This window comes from Gracilinanus agilis, chromosome 3 (genome assembly GCF_016433145.1).
Source record: "Gracilinanus agilis isolate LMUSP501 chromosome 3, AgileGrace, whole genome shotgun sequence".
NCBI classification, from domain to species: Eukaryota; Metazoa; Chordata; class Mammalia; order Didelphimorphia; family Didelphidae; genus Gracilinanus; species Gracilinanus agilis.
In genome coordinates this window covers 647,069,718-647,093,062 of record NC_058132.1, presented here as the reverse complement: position 1 = coordinate 647,093,062, position 23,345 = coordinate 647,069,718, and the positions used below count along the sequence as shown (strand labels likewise).

At 43.5% G+C, this 23,345-nt stretch overlaps 1 protein-coding gene across 1 annotated transcript in view; it reads left to right on the top strand.

The window, feature by feature from the left end:
• LOC123242014 (LIM domain containing preferred translocation partner in lipoma) overlaps positions 1-23,345 on the top strand; it is a 384,500-nt gene that overhangs the window by 66,396 nt on the left and 294,759 nt on the right. Inside the window, exon 3 of the mRNA XM_044669509.1 lies at positions 18,825-18,947. Within this exon, the coding sequence (XP_044525444.1) occupies positions 18,825-18,947 (123 nt within the window). The remainder of the gene's footprint in view (positions 1-18,824; positions 18,948-23,345) is intronic.

Here is a 23,345-nt window from a genome sequence, read left to right as displayed (position 1 = left end):
CTGTCTCCCCCCCCCCCATTTCTCTGTCTGTCTGTCTGTCTGTCTGTCTCTCTCTCTCTCACACACACACACACACACACACACACACACACACACGATTAGAATAATATAAGGAAAGACTGCATGGAGGAGTGGCTAAGAATACGAAGCAGACTGACAGAATGGGCTGTGCCGCTGTCCCTGGCTCTGTGACTTATCTCTCCCCTTCTCTCCCCTTCTCTGTCTTCTATCTGCTTCTCATCGAAGCCCTTCTGAGACTGAGCAGGTGTGAGTCATGGGAAGGGGACGTTTCTTTCTGCTTCTCAGTTTCCCTGCCAGTAAAATGAGGCGGTTGGATTAGATGGATGCTCAGGTCCCTCCCAGCTCCTAATTTGTAAGCAAAAATGTGTTTCAGGAAAGATCAAGGACTCATCTCCGTATCTGATGTGATTGAACGTAGAATTAATCTTAAAGCTTTTGTTTTTGGCTCCCAACAAGGACTGTGTGAATGCTTCCAGGTTGATTGATTTCATGGGAAGAGGGAATTCCTAAGCCAGGGAATTTAGAGTTCCATGCTTGACATTCTGACATCAAGAAGAATCATGTAGCGGCAGCTGGGGGCACACTCAGTAGGGTGCCAAGTCTCGAGTTGGAGGAACTGGCTTCAAATCTGGCCTCAGAGTCTTCCCAGCTTTGTGACCCTGGGCAAGTCATTTAACCCCATTTGTCTAGAATTGTTAGTAGTATAGAAAGTAAAGGTTAAAAAAAAAGTCATCATTTAATGTTATTGGCCAGAGAGTTCTTGCACATTTATTTTCCCGGGGCAGCATCTTCCATTCTTTCCTTCCTCTGTCCCTGTGGCTTTTTCAGGGAAGTTAGGTCTGCTTAAAGGTTCCTGACATACCACTCAGCACTTTTTGAGTGTTGAAGTGATCCTATGGATTTGGTGCTTTGTTGGGTCATGGCAGTAGTTTGAGCCACCCAAATGACACTTATTTCAGCTATTCCATGAAGAGGAAAAAAAGAGAATTTTTAATTTGTCATTTTAATTTTAATAAATTTTCACATAAGTTTTCCAAAGTTTTATTATCCATCTTGTCTCCTTCCCTTCCTCTCTTCCCCCTCTAAGAGCTGACAAGCACTTCAATTCAGGTTATACACTTGTTTTTTTTTTTTTTTTAATTTTTTTTTTTTAACTTTTTAAACCCTTGTACTTCGGTGTATTGTCTCATAGGTGGAAGAGTGGTAAGGTTGGGCAATGGGGGTCAAGTGACTTGCCCAGGGTCACACAGCTGGGAAGTGGCTGAGGCCGGATTTGAACCCAGGACCTCCCGTCTCTAGGCCTGGCTCTCAATCCACTGAGCTACCCAGCTGCCCCCTATACACTTATTTTTTAAGCTAATAATCTTATAGAATCAAAACCCCAAAACATATACCCAGATAAACAAGTGATAAATCATATGTTTTCATCTGCATTTCTATCCCAACAGTTCTTTCTCTGGAGGTAGAGAGCATGTTTTTCATAATTCCCTCAGAATTGTCCTGGATCATTGTATTGCTGTTAGTAGCAAAATCTGTCCCTTTTGATCATTCCACAATACTGCAGGGTGCTGTGTCCAATGTTCTCCTGGTTCTGCTGACTTCACTCTGTATCAGTTCACAGAGCTCTTTCCAGCTCTTTGTGAAATCATCTTGTTCATCATTCCTTATAGCACAATAGTATTCCATTACCACCATGTACCTCAATTTGTTCTACTATTTCCCAATTGAGGGACATTTCTTCAGTTCCCAATTTTTTTTTTTTTTTAAATCCTCACCTTCCCTCCCGGAGTCCATACTGTGTATGGGCTCCAAGGCAGAAGAGTGGTAAGGGTAGGCAATGGGGGTCAAGTGACTTGCCCAGGGTCACACAGCTAGGAAGTGTCTAAGGTCAGATTTGAACCCAGGACCTCCTGTCTCTAGGCCTGGCTCTCAATCCACTGAGCTCCCCAGCTGCCCCCAGTTCCTAATTTTTTTTTTTTTTTTGCCACCACAAAGAAAGCAGCTATGAATATTTTTGTACAAACAGGTCCTTTCCCATTTTGTTTTAATCACTTTCGGATACAGACCCAGTACTGGTATTACTGGACCAGAAACTATGTATTCTTTTATAGCCATTTGGGCATAATTCCAAATTGCCCTCCAGAATGGCTGAATCAGTTCACAACTCTACCAGCAATGCTTTATTTAGTGTCCCAGCTTTGCCACACCCCCTCCAACATTTTTCATTTTCCTTTGCTGTCATATTGGCCAGTCTGATAGGTGTGAGGTGGTACCTCAAAGTTGTTTTAAATTGCATTTCTCTAATCAAGAGGAATTTAGAACATTTTTGCGTGATTATTGATAGTTTTACTTTCTTTATCTGACAATTGCCTATTCATATCCTTTGATCATTTATCAATTGGGGAATGACTTCGGTTCTCATAAATTTGACTTAGTTCTTCATATACTTGAGAAATTAGATCTTTATCAGAGAAATTTGTTATAAAATTTTTTCCCCAGCTTTTTATTTCCCCTTCTAATCTTGGTTACATGGCTTTTGTTTGTATGAAAAACCTTTTAACTTAATATAATCAAAATTATGCATTTTACAACTTGTAATGTTCCTTTATCTCTTGTTTGGTTATAAATTCTTCCCCTCTCCATAGACCCAACAGATAAACTATTCTATTTTCCCCTATTTTCTCTTACATTTTCTTCTGATACCGACCCATGGCAATGAGTTGGCATTTCACCCTCCGACTCTGGATGGGCATTCAGTAGATGGCTCTTCTTCCCCCATTGTGGTGCCAACTCAAAGTCAGTCCTTTGTGCCCAGATGTGGAAACTGCCCAGAGAAAAACCAAAGAGGAGAGACGTTGAGTAAATGGAGGAAATTTTAGTTTTCCTGCTTTTTAAAAAAACAACAGGGGAGCAGCTGGGTAGCTCAGTGGATTGAGAGTCAGGCCTAGAGACGGGAGGTCCTAGGTTCAAATCCAGCCTCAGACACTTCCCAGCTGTGTGACCCTGGGCAAGTCACTTGACCCCCATTGCCCACCCTGACCACTCTTCCACCTATAAATTAATACACAGAAGTTAAGGGTTTAAAATTTAAAAAAAAAAAAGTAAAAACAAAACAAAACAAACAAAAAAAAACAACAACCACAAATTTGTTTTCTTTTCCTTGTTGGTATTGATGTTGAAGAAGTATGATTTTTTTTTTTTTTATAAACCCTTGTACTTTGGCATATTGTCTCATAGGTGGGAGATTGGTAAGGGTGGGCCATGGGGGTCAAGTGACTTGCCCAGGGTCACACAGCTGGGAAGTGGCTGAGGCCGGGCTTGAACCCAGGACCTCCCATCTCTAGTCCTGCCTCTCACTCCACTGAGCTACCCAGCTGCCCCCAAGAAGTATGTATATGTGTGTGTATAAAATGCCCATTGCAACATTAAGAACAGATAACAACAAGAATAGTTAAAAGCTTCTATAGTGTTTGAAGATTTACTCATTACTTTCTGGGCGTTATCTCATGTGGATCCCACAAGAGCTCTTTGATGTGGGAACTCTGGGTATTCCTATCCCCAGTTCACAGGTCAGATAAATGGGGTCAGAGGGAATGACTTCCCTGCTTACTTTTATGTCACAGAATCCCTCCATTCTGGTAAGATGCAGCTCAGGTACCGTCTTTTGCATGTCTTCCCTTCCCAATCTCTCATGCCCTTCCTTCTCAAACACCTTCTTCAATTATATTTTTATGTGTGAGTGTATATGTGTGAACTGTGTATTTAAGCTACCAAAGCTTAAAATTGTCCCAAGACTTTGAGGTCGCCCCATCCTTGAGCCTCCCTTGAGAATATAAGCTTCTTGGGAGCAGGGCTTGTTTGCTCCTTTGTCCTTGCAGCTTTGGTGCTTGGCACACAGTTGGTGCTTAACAAATACGCGTGGATTTATTGTGTTGTCGTTGAAACTTCTATTCGAACTTGTTTTTTCCTCAGTCCAAATGAATACATATTTATAAAACATGTTGCAAACCTTAATATGCTATAGAAATGTTGTTGTTGTTGTTGTTGTTGTTGTTGTTGTTGTTGTCATCCTTGTCAGCTGAATGGGAGAACTGAGAAGAGAATACTAAAATTAGACTCGTTCTTTTTGGAAAGTTCAAGAGAAGAGCCAGCCTGCAGAACAGTTTATACTTTTACCAAAGTACTGAAGAAGGAGGGAGGGGTCCCTCTTTAAATGGAACATCTGGCATCATGGGAGTTTTCCTGGCCAGTTTGGCACAGCCAAACTTTTGTAAAAGAGCTTAAGTTGTGAAAAAACATTTAAAATGCAGAGGGGGGAAATTGTAAAAAGAGTAGAGTTTTTCCATCAGGTAAATGTCGAATTTCTTGGGCAACAGTCCAGTGGTTTGTCCCAGAGAATAAAACTGAGGGAGAGAAACGTTTTTTCTTCTCTTTACTAAACAGAAGAGGAAATGAAATACTATTTCATGCATTTTTTCTTTTTTTGCTTTTCTTTCAATGATATCCATCTTCTGGAAGATAATATTAATTTCTTTTTTTTTTTCCTCTGACTAGTAAAAAGGCAATCAGCTGGCACAGAGATGCTACAGCTGTAACCTTGCTCAAATATCCCCATAACACCCCCGAATTGGCCCCAGCCAACTCTTTGAAGTTTGAAAAACATGTCACTTTTAACACTCACTTTCTGTCAAGGCTTGTTAGAGTCTACTGACTGTTTTTCGGCATTTCTTTTGATTATTACTCAAAAATCATTTCCCCCAAACAGGAGAAGTATTTAGTTCCTGAGTCACTGGAAACCATCTGTTCCCAGGCATCAGCCAGAACTCTATCACCCAGCGAGCCTGTGTGTTTGGCTTGGAGGGTTACCATCGGAGGCAAAGGAAAGAGACCTGTCCTTAGAATGGTTGGGAAGTACGCTATCAGGGGTGTTGTGTGAATGGAAGTCTCAGTGAGGCATGAAACATTAGGAGCTGTGTGAGAAATGCAAAGTAATCCAGGTTGTCCCTCTCTTGAAAACTGAGGAAAACAGTCCTAACAAGGAACTAGGATGCTTGGAGGGATCCCGGATCCCTTGGGTGCTTGGAGGGGTCCCGGATCCCTTGGGTGCTTGGAGGGGTCCCGGATCCCTTGGGTGCTTGGAGGGATCCCGGATCCCTTGGATGCTTGGAGGGATCCTAGATCCCTTGGGTGCTTAGAGAGATTCAGGATCCCTTACATAATTGGGAGAGATCCTATATCTCTTAGATGCTTGGAGGGATCCTACATCCCTTAGATATTTAGAGAGATTCTAGATCCCTTAGATGCTTGGAGAGACTCTATATCTCTTAGATGTTTGGAGAGATACTGGACCTCTTGGATGCTTCCCTCTGATGCTTGGAGGGATCTTAGTCTTCAAAGGTGTCAGCTGAGGACTTGTAGACATTGCTCAGTGGGGATAGGGAGCAATAAAGATGTGCCAGGACACCGGCAGCCTCTTGGTTTGGGGGTAGGAAGTATGTTTTCATTTGTGGCTTCTTTTTTTAAGTCTTATTAAGCAGAGATGAAATGATTTGCCCATATTTATTTGCCAGTTGCCTTCCCCCAGTAGAATGTGAGTCCTTTGATGGCATGGACTATTTTTTGCTTTCCTTTGTACCCCAGCCCTTAGCACAGTGCCTGACTTGTTGTAATTGCTGACTCCTCAGAAAATCTGTGCTCCAGTCAGATACTAAAACAAAAACAGACTGTTTCCTCCTGTGTTCTGTAAGTGATCTCTGTCTGATAACAACATGCTGCCTTGTGAGAATGGAAGGTGGCCACAGACCCCACTGGTGAACCATGAACACAAGTGACATTGCAGGCCACTGAGTGTTTCAGAAGGGCGATCCTGGGAATACAAAACCCAGAACCAATGACTCCTGGGCTTAAGGAGCATCCATTCTCCTGGAGGAAAGGTGTAGCCTGTACAAGAATAAAGAAGCAGAAAGTGTAGGCAAACTTCGCTTGTTCTGTCCCTCTCCTCAGCCCCCAGATTTTCCTGTTTGTTGCCCTCATCCTCTTCCCAATAAAGCAAAAAAGAGAGAAACAATGATACAGCATGTTACTTGTCACCCATGAACAGATGAATGGCATATCTCTTAAGAGATTGTCACTTGGGGGCAGCTGGGTAGCTCAGTGGAGTGAGAGTCAGGCCTAGAGATGGGAGGTCCTAGGTTCAAATCCAGCCTCAGACACTTCCCAGCTGTGTGACCCTGGGCAAGTCACTTGACCCCCATGGCCCATCCTTACCACTCTTCCACCTAGGATCCAATACACAGAAGTTAAGGGTTTAAAAAAAATAGAGATTGTTACTTAAAAAAAGAACCATGATATTGAGAATTGATGGAATCTTGGAAGACTATACAGGTTTTGGTCATTGACTCTACATCTAGAAGTCCTTTCTTTTTTTTTTTTTTCAGCTCTAATTCTGAGCTAATCTCTTTCTGAAATTTTTCATCCAGTTTGTATTTGCATGTTTTCTCCCCTCTTATATGCTTTTCTCCTTATTGGTTCCTCCAGTGACTAGCACAGGGCTTGGCACAAAGTAGGAGAAGGGAAGGCTATAAGCATTTATTAAGCACTTAAGATGTGCCAAGCATTTTGCTAAGTGCCTTATTAATATCTCATTTGAACCTCCCAACAACTCTGGGTGATAGCTCTATTATCCTCTCCATTTTTACAGTTGAGCAAACTGAGGCAGAGGTTGGAAGAGCTTAATAAGTGCCAGTTGAATGACCAAGTAGCTGGCTGACTTGCCAATTGGCTGCCTGCATATGTGAACCAAGCTGGACAAAGATATAGAGACTCCATTGAAATTGTGGGGAGAAAATGGGCGAGGGGCCGTCCAATGTGCCCGCCTGAATGGTTTTGTCATGAGCCATCCCACGTATCAGACTTTCTGTTAACTGAGTCACCATTTTGCTTCTGGTTATGAGTCCTTCTGCTAACTGAGAAGCTCTAGACACAGACCTGCTCTTCCCAGCCATCTGACTGACCGTGGGATTTAGGACTGGAAGGGGCATTCGAGGCTGGAGAGTTCTTGACCTTTTTCATCTTGCATCTCTTGGGGATTCATTGCTGTGCAGCCTGGGGCCCTGTCTCTGAATTATGTTGTTTTTGTTTTTAATACTTACCTTCTGTCTTTGAGTCAATACTGCGTATTGGTTCTAAGGCAGAAGAGTGGTAATGGCTAGGCGATGGGGGTTAAGTGACTTACCCAGGGTCACACAGTTAGGAAGGGTCTGAGGCCAGAATTGAACCCAGGACCTCCCATATCCAGGCCTGGCTCTCAATCTGCTTAGTCACCCAACTGCCCCCTGAATTATGTTTTAAGACACATACAATTTTACTGAAGAGTTACCCCAAGAAATGGAAAGCACACTGACCCCTGGTAAAGACCTGCCAACCTCTTCCACTTCCCTCATCTTATCATGGAGATACCAAGACTTAAAGTGGTTCTGACAACTGACCCGGACCACCCAGGTGTCTGCCTCCAAAGCCAGTGATTTTTCTTCCTGTTTGCACGAGGCAGTGGCTCATTCCAGCGTGTTTAAGAGGCATAAGTGGGCAGTGAACAGTGGAAAACCACCGGCTAGTAGAGTCCAGGTTTAGAAACAAGAATCTGATGTGTCCTTCGTGAATTCCTCCCCGGACAAAATGATCAGGGATTATAATGCTTTTGTTAATCTAATGTTCCATTTCGCTGACAGTTGCCTTGGATACCATATTAATTTTCAAAAACACTCTGTAACAGAGGCTAATTGGAGGGGCAATGGCTCCATCTCCAGTGCTGTTATGGGCCTCGTGGCCCGGCCCGAGTGGAGGTGCCATCATTTCAATTTCTGTGCAGCGGGCAAATAGACAGATTATGTTGGGAGGGTAATTGAGTATCTCGGTGATTAGAGAGGGTGTGTGGGAGAGGAAGGGGGAAAGGACTGAGCACAAGGTCAGCCTTTCTGCTTATTGCTAAGAAGGAGAGGGGAAAGGAACAAGACAGAGACCTGGGGCGGGGATAGAGAGACGCAGAGAGGCAGAGACAGATACACAGAGGCGGAGATGCAGAGAGATAGACAGAGCAAGACTGACAGAGAGACAGACAGAGAAAGATAGACAGAAACAGACACACACACACACACACACACACACACACACACACACACACACACAGAATGAGACAGAAAGAGACAGAGACACAGAAAGACAGAGCAAGATTGACAGAGAGCCAGAGCCAGAGAGACAAACACAGCAAGATAGAGAGACAGACACCCAGAGAGAGACAGAGATGCAGAGAGACCGACAGAGCAAGATTGACAGAGAGACAGACACCCACAAAGAGACACGTACAGGATACATACACAAGTAGAAAGTCAGAGAGGCATAAAGATAAGGATGAGGCAAACAGATAATATTCCTGCTGTGCCTGAGATGGTGAAAACCAGAAGATTCTCCAGTGACCTTTCCAGGAGCTACATTAGTGGGTCCTGCCAGACTTGGGTCTGACCCTGTTAGCCTCCCTCCCTCCCCTGAGGTGTGACTCTCAGAAATGATTGTTTTTTCTCCCATTTGCTCAGGGCTGAGCCCCTAATGTCTGGAGAGGACAACCGTCTTGTATTCATAGCTCCATGAATAATAAATGTCACCACCAAGCAGAATTTGGTTCTGAATGGGTATCTTGACATTAGCTTGAGTTTTGGTGCCCACCTGAATTACGTGGTGGCTCATCCATCTCGTAACGTTTCCTCCTCGTACCTAAGAATCCAGCCTTATCCACATGCACAGCTCTCAAATTGAAAGGATAAAAATGAATCCTTTATGGCGGATTCTGTATGGGAGCCTTAGGGTCATAAATTGTCATCAATGGGTAATATTACCAAAATGTAGGTATTCCTACTTTCTAGCTTGCGTTCTATTTCATAACATTTTGCATTAAGTGGCGTTAGATTCAGACATCAAAAAGTCAGAGTTCTGTGGGACCTTAAGCTCACCCATCGCCACCTGGGTGAGGAGCAAGGTTACCCAAAGGGTTAAAGAAATCTTGAAAATCAAGCTCTAGGCATGTGGAAGAGTGGCAGGGCAGAAGGGACTGAAGAGCAGAGTGTGAAGAATGAGAGAGATAGAAGAGAGAAGAAAGATACATTCCAGCTTTCTCTTCTCATTTTTGCTCCTTCAGCTTATCCACTTGGTGCCACCATTTCTAAGGCAGCATTGTCATCTTTGGGTGGAAAGCCTTTGCCCAATGTGCCATGGGCTCCGGTTCATACTGCTGACTCCAGCCTCTTCCCCTACATTTTCCTTTGACATGCATAGCTGAGGTTAAGGAATTTGTGCCTCGTGGGTTTGAGGTTTCATCAAGAGAGAAAGAAGGAACTGATGAGAATTCACTGAGGAACTATTTTTGGCATACAAATTCCCTTTTCTTCCCCCCTTTGAAATGGCAGTGGAACAACCCATTACAGACTGCCTTAGAGTGGAGCCCTTGGTGGCTACACAGCAGTTAGGACTCAGCTAAAAATAGGACATTGTTATTTGTTCAAGATGTATATGACTTCCTCTCTTGGTTCCTTTCCCTTACAACATTGAGTCAGTACACAGAAATGTTTAGCATAGAGTTACTGGCCAGTCTTACGGTGTGATTCAATGGGTTGGATGCCCATACCTGGCTACGCTCTTCAGAAGCTTCCATCCACCAACGAGCTCTCCATTTTTATAATTTCAGTCTTCTCCATGTCTTCTCAACCCAGGCAGTGTGCCTTCCCCATGAGGTATGGCCAAGGCACTGGAGACCTTTAGTTTGGAAGATAACTCTTGTATGGCCTTTGAAGCCTTGGCCTGGCCACCTTTTGCCTTTCTATCTTTGTACTCATTGAATCATGTTTTCCAGATCTATATCTATATCTATATCTATATCTATATCTATATCTATATCTATATCTATGTCTATGTCTATGTCTATGTCTATGTCTATGTCTATGTCTATGTCTATGTCTATGTCTATGTCTATACCTATGTCTATGTCTATGTCTGTCTATATCTATGTCTATGTTTATGTCTATGTCTATGTCTATGTCTATGTCTATATCTATATCTATATCTATATCCATATCTATATCTATATCTATGTCTATATCTATATCTATATCTATGTCTATATCTATGTCTATACCTATGTCTATGTCTATGTCTATATCTATATCTATATCTATGTCTATATCTATATCTATGTCTATACCTATGTCTATGACTATGTCTATATCTATATCTATATCATCTATATCTATATCATTGTTGATTTTTTCTTTAGCTCTCAAGGTCTGTGTTTTTTCACCCGTTGTGAATTCTGCCTTTCACTCTTGGCCTCATCTGCCATGTTGGTTCTTCTTCAAGAGGAGCCATTCCATGATTTACAACCATGGATAGCCTATGAGTATTAGTGATTATTTTAGTATTATTTTATTAGTAGAATAAGCAGTGGGAGATCATTGGCAGGCAGTTGGATTCACTGGAAAAAGGCCATCTTGGCAGTTCATGAACCACCGTTCAAATTCTGCATCTGGACCTTACAAGCTATTTGACTTTGGCCAAGTTATTTTGACCTCTCTGGGACTTTGTTTTCTTCCTTCTAAAAAGATAGCGATTGACTGGATGGCTTCAAAGGCCCTTCTTGTTCCAGTCTGCGACTGTCTGACACCTCTGTGCCTCTGCGGTGCTCTGGCGGCTCTCAGGTGCCGTTGTTCTGTCCGGGGACATCTCCCGACGGGCCCAGTCGCTCTGGAGCGGTCATGGGGACGAGCCTTGCCTAGGCCCAGGAAGCTTAGCCCTAGTGGGCCCTTGGCTATAAGGAATCCACTGGAGCTGGGCGTGCCACAAGATGGAATCAAGGCTGCCTAGTGACGGGAGGGAAACTCATATAGACTGGAAATATTTGGGTGGAGGCATCAGAAGGAAAAGGAGTTAAAGGCAGCCGAGCCTGGGGACCTTATTGAGCAAACCCTGACTGTGCTGCTGTGGCTGCCGTGGGAGAGAGTGGAGGGCCAGCCTGCGGGGTGGCCTGATGGCCAAGTGGGTTTATCTCTCCTGGCCTGCTTCCTGTGTGGCCCTGGAGAAGTCACTTGATCTCCCTCCTCCTCAGCTCTCCCGCCTTTAAAATGAAGGACGCAGGGGTCTCTCCAGCCCCCTGCAGCATTCTAGAGCCTTCCGTCCCTGCCTTTTCCTCTCTTTCAGTCTCTCTCTTCCTCTTTCCCCCTTTTCTCTCTCTGTCTTTCTCTCTCTGCCTCTCCGCCTCTCTCTGTTTCTCTGTGTGTCTCTCTCTCTAGTCTGACAAGTTACTGAGGGTAGCAAATCGCCTCAAAATTGTTTTCCCCATTTTGGACCATAATCCCATGTTCCAACATCTTGATAAATTAACCTAAAATTTAACAAAAAGACCAAATAAAAACACAAGAATACATCCTCAGTAGACTAGCTAAAAGCATCCATGGCTTCTCCAGGCTGGTGCCTTCTTTTCTGTCTTTATCTCTGACCTTCCGGTGAAGAACTTCACGGTTCACCTAAGCTCCTTGGATGAGAGGATCATCCATCTCCATTGTGGTTTTCATTTTTCCTTTTTTTTCCTCGTTTTTTCCCCATTTCCCTCCATTTTTCCATTTCATTTTCCCTCATCCTTACATATGGAAGGAAAACTTTGGACTCTCCGTTGGGTTCAAGGGCCGCCCAGGCTCCCAGCTCTGAAATTCTCCGATTCTTTTCATCCTTGTTTCCTTTAGAGGCTCGTTCCCTGCAGGGTGATCGGGACATCTTCCTGCAGCAGTGAATGAAGGGTACGAGTTCAAATCCCACACGCTTCCCATCAAGGGTTCTAGGGTCTACGGTGGATAAGGAATGGTCAGCCTTATCAGTCATGAGGGGCCAAGGGAGAGGCCACAGCCCTGGTGCCTCGGGTAAGGCGCTCGGCCAGAGAAGTAGCCAGGGCCATGTGGGAAGGGCAGGGCTGCCCCCTTTCAGTGGTCTGTGCCAGAGCCTCAGTGCCATCCTCCTCGCCATGCCCCGAGGGACAAGCGGGCCCAGCCCTCTTATGTGCCCCCCACAGATGGCGACGTGGGAAAAGCCCAGATGAAGCTGGGGATGCTGATGTGATGAGGGTCTCCTGGATACCCTCCTACAAGATAAGATTTTATCACATATGGGATCCTCCTCCAGTAGATGGAAGGGAAAAATAAAGTCTTACTCTGGATAAGTCCTTTACCATTAAGAGCCTCAGTTTCCTCATCTGTAAAATGTCATAAAATAGCTTCTACCTTACTGTTTTCTTGTGAAACTCAAAGGAGATTCTACATGAAATGATCTGCAAGTCTTAAAGCTATTCAAAGAACAGTTGTTCTTGTCGTTGCCATTATTATTATTATTATTATTATTATTATTATCATCATCATCATCATCATCAATCCTTCATTCACATAGTAGCCTTTCAGGTACTTGGTAAAAACTTCCATTTCTCCCCATAAATTTTCTTCTTTCTAGCATAAACCTGCACAGATCCTTCAGATGTTCTCAGATAAAACGGGGAGTCCCCCCCTCCCAATTCCTTTTTCTTTTTTAAATAAATCTTCTCTAGCTATACTCTTTTTTCATCTTTTCTTAAATATGGTACCCCTAACTCTGAACGGTGTTCCTCTGCTCTCAAGCTCGTACTTCTCTACTGATGGCCTTTGAGAGGATTTTTGTTCCAAGGACAAAGGCTTTAGTCCCTTTTCCCTCTCTTCCCCAGACTTTTACAGCTTTCATTCCTTTGCTAATGTCTATTCATCCATCGGTAGGCTATTTTTTAAATCAATAATTTCTTTTGTACACACTGAAAAGTAGGATTCCCTTTCGAGAAATTGAAAGAAGACTGAGACAGCTAAGTTCCTGCTTCTGTATTAGGAATTCTCTCTCCCCGAAGCAAGACGAGGGGTCACAGGATGGGGTGAGGAGCAAACAAGTGGGTGCCATTTTTGGAGTCATCTCCAGAGTAACTGTCTTGGCCTAGGCAGACATTACTTATTAAAAGAGCTTTCAACAGCCACAACACACTAGAAGAAAAGCGGAAAAGGGACAAGATTCTGATAGGTCGTTAAATGCACGAGTTTGGGGAACTGGATCCGGCCTCCTCATGGTTTCTCCTTAAAACTTCTTAGTGGGACCTGCTAGAACATGCCGCCTTCCGTTGGCCGCCATGAACACAGAACCAGTTCTCCAGACCAGGAGGCATCGGATTCAGACCTTCATGAGCAATATTGCAATTTGCAGATGATGTCATTCCCACTGGATCATGGCACAGAATAATGGCACCGCCTCCATGAGGCTATTTGCCCAAGATCCAAACCAAAGTGGGTCAAGAGTCTCGTTCAGAATTGAACATGCAGATTGAAGGTGGTTCTGCTAATCTCTCCATATATTTTCGGCAGACCTTGTAGAAGGACCTGAGCTTGACCAGGAAGAGAAGAGAAGGTTCATCTGCATTTGAGAAATGTCCTTTCACAAAAACTTACTTTTTTGGCATTACTCTTCTCTTGGTCAGAAGATTCTTCTGCAAAACCTGAACGTATTATTGTCTCCAAGAATCAGAATTGCAGCTGATGATGGTGGCAGTGAAGAGACACTCAGTTAGTGCAAATGGGAATGGCTGGCATATAGGAAGTTGTAAAGAAGATACAGTTAAGGTCTTATATGAATGGAAAAGGAAGTGAGGCATTTATGTAGTTCAAGCTGGGGATACCAGAAGGATAAGGAATAAGACTACACTTTTATCCACAAAATGTTAGAAGACCTAAAGGAAAAATGTTTAGGTCTTCAGACATGGCCAAAGATTGTATAAACCGAGATGATAGTTCCATTGGGAACCTCTCCCTGTGATGCAATCCCAGATGCACCAAATAGCAAAATAAGATTCCATTTTTTTTTTCAATTTCTGACTTCTATGTCACCCTCCTGAATCTCTGAACTTATGTTCCACTAAGACCCTAAATTCTTCTTCTTAAGGATTATTTTCTCCCTTTTTACAATTCCCATCATCATGGACTTCAAACCTTATTGAACTTTTTAATACATATACTAAAATTTCCATCTTTTTATTTTAGCTCCTGTTTTCCTCAGCTTACTGTTCCATTCAGTGTCCCCCTTTTTTTAAAAATTTTTTTTAAACCCTAATATCTTTTTTATATATATCATTCTATATTAATTTTTATTTGTTACAGGGCTAGGCAATGGGGGTTAAATGACTTGCCCAGGGTCACACAGCTGGGAAGTGTCTGAGGTCAGATTTGAACCTAGGACCTCCCGTCTCTAGGCCTGGCTCTCAATCCCCTGAGCCATCCAGCTGCCTCCGTCCCCCTTTTTTAGAAATAGATTCTGTCATCGAGTATGCTGCTTTTCCCTCTCAGCTTCATTCATTTTGAAAAATACATTGTTGTTCTCATTTTGAAATCACTAGTCTTCCATATTTAATTGCTTTTCTAAAACATCCTTTACTCAGTAATACAAGGAAATTGTACCTCTATTCCACTACCTAACATCTTGAGAGGAAAGTTTGGATTCTCATTTTCTAGATAGGGCTACGTGGGTGTTGAGAGGCCTAAGTGCTTGGCCTTTCAACATGTTCTTTTGCAATATCTGCGTATATTTCTGGGCTTTAATCGTGATAATATTCTCTGTCTGATGACTTACTTTGCTCAGTCTGTCCCCTGATGGAGCAGTAATCTCCTTAAGTACAGAAATTATCTGTCTGAGCTGTTTCACAAAGAAAGGACCGTGTGCATCAAGAAAATGCCAACTACTTCAAAGCTCATGGGGATGAATGGGGATGACCAGGCCCAGGCTTCCAAATGGGCCATTTGGGGCTCTTTGGATGGGGCTGACTCCTGCCTCACCCTTGAGTAGGGCTTTGAAACTTGCCCACAAAGTCCTTTGTTCCCTACTGCCCGGAAATCCAAAGCCTTTTGGCAACTATATGAGCTGCTAGACTTGCCTCCATACTAAGGCTGGGAGGGACGATTTTAAAATTAGAAGATGGTGTTCATAACTCATTATCCTAGGACATTGCCTTGACAGCATGAGGTCCAAACCCCTTATTTTACGATTGGGGAAACTGAGGGATAGAAAAGCCAAAGGATAATGGATCTAGAATTCAAAGGGACCTTGAAATTCATCTAGTTCAATTCCTTCATTTTGGAGATGGGTAAACTGAGGCCTGGATTTGAACTCAGGTCCTTCTTACTTCAAGCTCAGGGCACTATCCATTGGACCTCCTTGCTGTGCCTAGGTTTTTATAGAGAGCAGGCTTGAATTCTTGTTGTCTCTGCCCACAGAGCCTACTGTGGTAAGCAGACTGAATATGGACTCAGGGCTGTCGAGTGTGTGTGTTTACCCTGGACCAGTGTGGGCTCATCTCATCATCTTCCTCCCCTTGGGCGGATGGATTCTTTCCTCACCAAGAATACCTTTTAGAAGCCCATTTCCAAGTTGGCGAATGTTGGTTTTGGGGAAATGTTACCATCACAGCTGCTCTTCACAATTCACTAGAGATTCCAACTTTGACGAAACACCCCATCCTGGGAAGGCACTGCTGTTCCCTTTTTTGGCTTCTCGTGGAAAGCAAGCTGAGAAAAATCTCCCTGCCATTCCCTCTCGCTGCAGTATGGCAGCCTCTCCAGAGGCAGTATTTTGGTAGACACTTAGCATTCCAGAACCCTCGGCTTTCCATTCCCCATTTCCAGCTGAGATTGGAGTAAAAGAGGTAGAATACTGACTGCCAACTCACAACTCGGAGAGGGAGGAGGAAGAAGTGTGCTTCTCTTCTCCTGAGCTGTGCATTCTCCATTTCTGCCTCAACGTCGGAGTCTTTCAGAGTTTGCAGTCCTTCTCTTCCCTATTTATCCGGATGGAAGGTGTTGGAGAAAGAAGCATAGACCCAGAGTCAAAAGAAACAATTAGTGACCTCGCTGTGGTCACTCTGCTGAGGGGCATCGCTCCGGTCCCCTTCTTTCTCTGGTCTTCCCTTGTACCATTTCAGGGATGGATAAAATTATCCCTTGTCACTCTTTGAGCTTATGTCTCACCTCTGAAGTCTCAGCATTGCTTCCTTTCATTTTGAGCAATCCTGGAAATGGAAATCTCTGTAAATCTTCATGCATATGTAAAATGTGGCAGGGAATTCTGGTCTCTCTAGATGGCAAACCTCTCCACCTCCTTGAATCTGCCGCTCTCCTGACAGAGTATAATTCTTAGCTGGAAGGAAGCTCTAGACTTCTCCATTCTTTTGGCCATTAGGATAGATATCCTTCATCTAGTTCCAGTTTATAAGGTTGTAGATAATAGATGGAAGGGACCTCCAAAGCCACCTAATCCAGTCCCTTTGTTTTATAAGTGGAGAAACTGAGTCTAAGAGAGGTTAAGTGACTTGCCCAATTTCACACAGGTAGTAAGAAGCATTACTAGGATTTCCTGAATGTGAGCTTAGGCTCTCTACCTCTAAATCTAGTTATTTTCCACTGTCCCTACACTGTTTCCCATAAACTAAATTATACATTAGAATCCTAGAGCTGAAGGGAACTCTAAATTTAATCTTCTGTCTCACTGGATCAGTGACCCACTTGATTCTAGACAAGTGGCTTTCTGGGTTCTCCATGCCTTCCACCTGGCAAGGTACTACATTCCATCTGGCAACAGATATCATTTTGACGTTCTTCCACATGTTCTTCTCATTCTCACATGGCTGTACGATGATGGGACTTCTCCAATGGCTCCACCATATTGGAGGAACTCATTCTAGAGAAAAGCCATGATCCTTTAAGGTCTAGTAGACTTTGATTCTCATGCTTTATTACCACCTCAGCCCTCAGAATGTAGGTGGAAACACGATTTCCAATGCCAACATTAAAGGAGGGGCCCCAGGACCAAACAACCTCTCATTCCCTATCTCTCTACACTTCTCTGGGTCTTCTCTGACTTCCACCTTCTCCTGTCGTTTGGAGCCTCCTTTCTTGTTTTCGTGTGTTGTCTTTTCCCGTCAGATATCAGGTTGTAAGCACCTTGAAAGCAGGGATTATCCTTCTTTTTTATGTTTCCCCAGTTCTTAGCCTTAGTGCTTGGCATGTAGTAGGCACTTAAATGTTTATTGACCAAATGACTGGCCATTTAGTGTATTTGAACTATTCCTCCAGATGTCTTCTCTCTCTCAATGTTCTCCTTCAGTTGCACAAATCTATGTACTCTCATGAGGACCTCCCATCCGTGTCTACTAGTCTGGAATCACTTGGGCATAATTTTCTCTCAATTTGCCAGCACTTGTGATCAACTAATAAATAATGCTCGTTCAGGGTCACTTTTGGGCAGCCCAGCTCTAGGAGGCATGAAGAAGTGCAGAGCGTTCAGAAAATGGCAGCCTGGGTAGTCGGGAAAGTGACTGAGTTCAGTCTGGAGAAGATAATACTCACAGAGGTCTGAGAATGAACGCGATTTCCAAGTACTTGAAGATTTTTGGCCCCCACAGACAGAGAGAGGAGTATGGGGCAGGAGTTTTGTAAGGAAAATTCAGGATTGGGGTGTGTGTGTGTGTGTGTGTGTGTGTGTGTGTGTGTGTGTGTGTGTGTAAGAAACACCCAACAACCAACTTCCTAACCGTGAGATCTGTCCAGAAGGGGAATAGGGAACATCTTGATATATGATATGATAACATGTCATATATAGTATAATATATGTTACACATGGGTGTATGTATGCATATATGTATAGATAGATAAAAAGATAGATAGATAAAAAACTTTACCTATGGTTTATTTATTTGTTTTTTATTTTTATTTTTTTAAACCCTCACCTTCCGTCTTGGAGTCAATACTATGTATTGGCTCCAAGGCAGAAGAGTGGTAAGGACCAGGCAATGAGGGTCAAGTGACTTGTCCAGGGTCACACAGCTGGGAAGTGTCTGAGGCCAGATTTGAACCCAGGACCTCCCTTCTCTAGGCCTGGCTCTCAATCCACTGAGCTACCCAACTGCTCCCACTATGATTTTATTGTATGGAGCGATTCCAAATGAGACTTTTCCCAATTCAGGTCAGCACCTATATTCCTAATAATAATATCAACAACAAGAACAACAATAATAAATGCATTTAATAAATGAATATATGTCCTTCCTACCCCCCCTTAAAATGAGTCTCATTAAAGCCTTCTGTTCCTATATCCCTGCCGTTTTTGGTATTGCCTTGTGTCAGACTCAGTCCCTACTTTGAACCAATAGAACCATGTTCCTCTTGCAAGACTGTAGGCACCGGGATCAGCTTTGTTATCAAATTCAATGCCCTGGGACAAAGGCTTTGTCTCCCCACAACCAGTTCTGCCACCAACAAACTGAGCAGCATGTTGTTTTTGATCTATTGAATTTGCTCACTGGTTCTTGCTCCTCCTACAGCAGAGGAATCTTTGGCATTTGGAGTAAGATTATTGATGGGAAAATGTATTTTTTTTCATTGAAAGTGCTTCAAGATCCTTGAAAAAATTGGTAAACTGACCTAAATTTATAAGTGCCCCCTCCGCGGATACGGATACAAAATGCAGTCATTGCTGACCTCAAGGAGTTTGCATTCTTTCGAGGGAGACTGGATAGCTCTCGAGAAGACCATATACAAGGAACAAAAAGGCATTTGGGAGGTGGACTGAGGATTTAGGAAGTCAAAGTGACAGCCTAGACGTCATTCAGAGAAGAAGAGAGCAACCAAAATGGTTTTCTTGACCCGTGCGCCCTCTCTTTTTAGGGGAATCCTGGGAGCAAGACTCTGGAGGAGCGTCGTTCCAGTTTGGATGCAGAGATTGACTCCTTGACCAGCATCCTGGCCGACCTAGAATGTAGCTCCCCTTACAAGCCGAGGTCTCAGCAGGTAGGCATTCAACTATCTCCTTTGTGCCATGTTCTCATTTACCCCAAATCAGTCAACCAGGAGTTCACTGATTGGAAAGAAAGGGAGGAAAACCCCTCGATTTTCCAGCCTTTCAATTTTATTGATTACTTTTCCTCTAGGGGCAAGTGAGCCAAGTCAATGTCTTATATACTATCCACATTCACAGAGAACATTCTAATGACATGAGTAATTGCCTCGGGGGTGATGGCAGGATTCACAGAAGGATCTCAGTCCAGTCTGGGTGGGCTCACGTAGTCTCTTATCCACTTGGTCAACAATATTGTTAGACATTAATGGTGTGGCTCTTTTGTTAACTTTCAGGCTTTGTTCTGTATTTCCAAGAGGTGACCCAGATGGTTTCCCCGTGCTTCCTATTTTTTCTCTAGTCATGCCTTATGTGTCAACCTTTCAGTGCTGACAATTTGGTATTGTCTCCTGCACAACCAGATCCCTTATCCTTTTCTCCATTCATAGTGACTCCCAGTAACCATTCTAGATTCGTCACTGGGCTGCTGGAGAGGTATATTATGGAATAAGGCAACTGAGTCCTTAGCTCAGCATTTCAGCAGGACCAGTGAAAATAGGGAATCTCAGCTGCCTCTAAAAGTAGGCACAGGGTCCTCAGAACTCTCCAGTTAAATGGACCCTCTCTGGAGTAATCTGATTGTTCTGTAGGTGTGTTTCTCACCTCTATTTCAGTGTCTCATTCTTGGCTTGACCCATGATTGTCAAGTGTGTCAGCTGGATAATGTTGGAATGGGAACTGGAAAGAGTTGAAATCCTGACCCCATCTCTACTCTATGACTGAATGAGTCATTTAACCATTTGACTAATGGAGAGGATTGAACCTGGCCCTTCTGCATCACTTGCTGCTACTAATCTATGATCCTTTGTTCTTTCCACTATGTATCTGGGTGGAGGTTCAGTGAAACTCAGTTGTCCTGTCCCCAAATGCTTATCTTCTAAAAGACAATATTTGTTGGCTCAATAAATCCTAACATTTTTTCTTGAGCAATTTCCTCTCCAGTTTTCGATTCAAGTAAACTCCAAAGATGTGCTCTGTGGTCATCATTCCTCATCCCCCTAACAGAGCTTTAATTCATTGAGTCTCTGCCTTCCCGTGCCCCAAGAAATGAGGAGCTTTTATTGAGAACATATCCATTCCCTTTTGGAAGAAATAAACTCATCTCGCACTTAAACCCTTGAAGGTTTGCCATTAACATTGTCAACGCAGAGTCCAGATTTACAGTTTTCATAACTGAATATCGGCAAAGGATATCAGCTCTGGTGTGATCCCCCTCCTTTGGGATAATCGTTTCCTGCCATTCTCTAGAAGAGATACTCTCTCCCACGAAGGAAGCACAGTGAGATCACCGCACTGCTAGTAAAGCTCACTTAAATTAGAACATGCAGGAAATGGCAGGCGGGGAGGGGGGATGTTTTTTCTCCCTATCTGTTCTCTATTTAGGAATTAAAGGAAGATGCTTCCTCACTTTCCTCTTGCCATAGATGGGCGCGGAGGAGTGAAGCAGTTAATGGTGGAGAGTCAACTCTTTCCTTTGAATTATCTCTGCTCTGGTGGATTTGAATTAAATGTGTTAATATTTATTGGCTCACATAATTATATGCTGTAAGGACAATAATTGCACACACACAAAATATTAAAAATTTGTGCCAGGAGATGATGACGTCTGGGTAGAATGTGTCGCGTTGTAATTAAGAGGGACTTGAAAAGTCCTAGAAAGGTTTCCTGTTAATGCATATCTTTGATGTTTCCTTTTTTGATCCACGGAACATTTCAAAAATGGGTGAGTCACCTGACTATTTAAAGACAAGCGAGCTGAGCTAAAATTTCTCATTAGAAAAAACTGGTTATGCTCTAGAACATGCTGTGATGTGCGTTGATGTTATGTGTTCAGTGCTCGGTGCCCGTTTATAGGAAATCTCCCCTGATACTAGGCGCATTGTACAAGAGTTCTGCATCTTCTGAATGGACCAGAGGCTGGAGATCCTTCTCATCAGCCATCACGCCCAAGGTAGTCCAGGACACATACGGGCTTGGGTACCATCTCCAAGGCAGACCTTTCATCATCTCGCCTCATCGTCCTACGTGACTCTTGCCTCTGCTCTTCAGGCCTTTTGTAGCAAAGTGGATCTACTCCCCATTTTAGGTCATTGTGGGGCCTGCTTCACCTTCTTGTGTTTTTCTGTCCTTTTCTAAGTGGACTGATGATAAAGATGATGTCTTGGTGAAGTCAACAAGTTCCTTTAAATGCGTCTTTCCTTTGTTCCAAGTCCTGTGATAAACACTGGGGTAGACATAACGCTGGGGCACTAGTGTTCCCAAGGAGGGCTCTTCTTGCTGGGCATCACATAAAGTGAAGGGGTTGGGCCAGGACAGGTTTGGTAGTGATATGCTAGAGAATGGGCTGCTTTCACCAGATTTTACTTTGGGGGAAGAACATGAAGGAAAGAAAGCATTTGTTATGTGAAAGAAAAGGTGTTTCTTATGAGTCAAAGATGGTGCTCTATCCTATGGATACGAATTCCAAGTTGAGAAATTCTCTGCGTTCTAGGAGCTTCCATTCTAATATAATGTGCTGGGAAGGAATAGTGTTCAGAGAAGGAAGTTATCATCGAGCCAAATGCTTGGCACATAGTAGGCACCTAGTAAAAGCCTATTGTTTTGGCACGACTTGGAGAGTCACAAAGAATGCGAGTAGAGCAATAAGGCCATCGTTTGGTGCTTCTCTTTTGTTGATTCTCATAGACACCCACTGAAATCCCCTTTCCAGTCCAAGCTTGAATGATTATGTACAGGAAAGGACGTCCGTCCTCCTTAGGTCCCATGGAAACCTCCAACCTGTGGGGAGGACCCTTTACACTTTAGCCTCCTGAGCTAATAATATTGAGTTCTTATTACATAGATTTTTCTGCTGTAAATCCATTTTCCCATTTTCCTGTGGGAAAACAGAGAAGAAAAGGTGAGTCAACATGGCCAACTGTTCCCATCGTACCTGAGGTAGAATGTAGTTTCCTGTACCATGAAAGCCAGACCGAGGAAGAATTTTAGCTTCTGAAATGGGAAGTGATTGTAAACCCTCTGGCCGTGGTCTGTTTTTGATCTAGACGTGTCCCTCTTAGGGCCATTCCTCAGCCTCTATGTCTTGGAAGGTCTGTGCATGGGGTGGGCCCAGAGGTGAATAGGAGTGGGAGAGCGAGATAGATTCTGGGAGAAATGATTTTCTTTTTGAAATTAAGACCTCTATTTTGAATGCCAATATCCTCCTAGCATGATGTATGCATGTTTGTTTAATATCTGCTACTATAGTTTCCAGTACTTTGGACCTTGAGGAGGCACATGGTGAGCAGGAACATCTTTTCAAAACTGGAAACAAGACTAGTGAGGGAGATGCCATGGGAAGACTTGTATGAGCAGAAGAACCCAGTATATAGGTCATATTTTGAGTGAGGACTCATCACTGATCATTGCTAGTGCTCCACTCACATTTTCTCCATGGCCGTAGATGTCCAGAAGCTCCCTTCTTGGCTGGGAGCACTCTGGATGTGCAACCCACGGGAAGATCCAGACATGAGTTGTTCAGAATGGATGAGCAGCCAGGGCTGGATGCTCGGTGGAGAGGGGCATCTTTCACAATGAGGTGGCCCAGCCATTAGAATATTTCAGAGCACTACACTGACCAGCCTTGCCCCTCACCTTCTTTGGCTTATGCTCACCCTTGAAATGATTGAAGCCCTTTAGCTTTGGCTGTGCATGTCAGGGAGAAGATTTGCCAGGCTGGATTTAGGGGCAGCTTCCTTGGGGGATACCCGAGGTTACCTCTTGTTTTGGGAGGTCTTTGGTTGTCCCTGACTTCTGCAGACAGACTAGCCCCAGACTGTGTAGCTGCCCATAAACCAAACAGGAGGCTCTGGGAAGAGCTGAGAGAGTGGAGCCAAGGATTGCCAAGAATCCCAAAACCCAGGTCCCTAGACTTCCTCTGGGGTCAGAAGGAGGGATGTAGAAAGAGCCTGAGCTCTGGGCCCTGAGCAAGCCCCTGATCAGTTTGTGGAGGTGTTGATTGAAGCCCCAGCAATCACAAGACTTGAGCTGGAGAGAACATAGAGATCATTTGGTTGACCCAAGTAATTTTATAAGTGAGAAAACTGACCCAAGAGGAGAAAGGGCATTCTGTGGTTACATAGGTAGAATATGCAAGATCTTTCTACTACATGATCCTTACCTTGCATAATCATGAATGGGTTTTCTCTTTCTTTCTTTCTTTCTTTCTTTCTTTCTTTCTTTCTTTCTTTCTTTCTTTCTTTCTTTCTTTCTTTCTTTCTTTCTTTCTTTCTTTCTTTCTTTCTTTCTTTCTT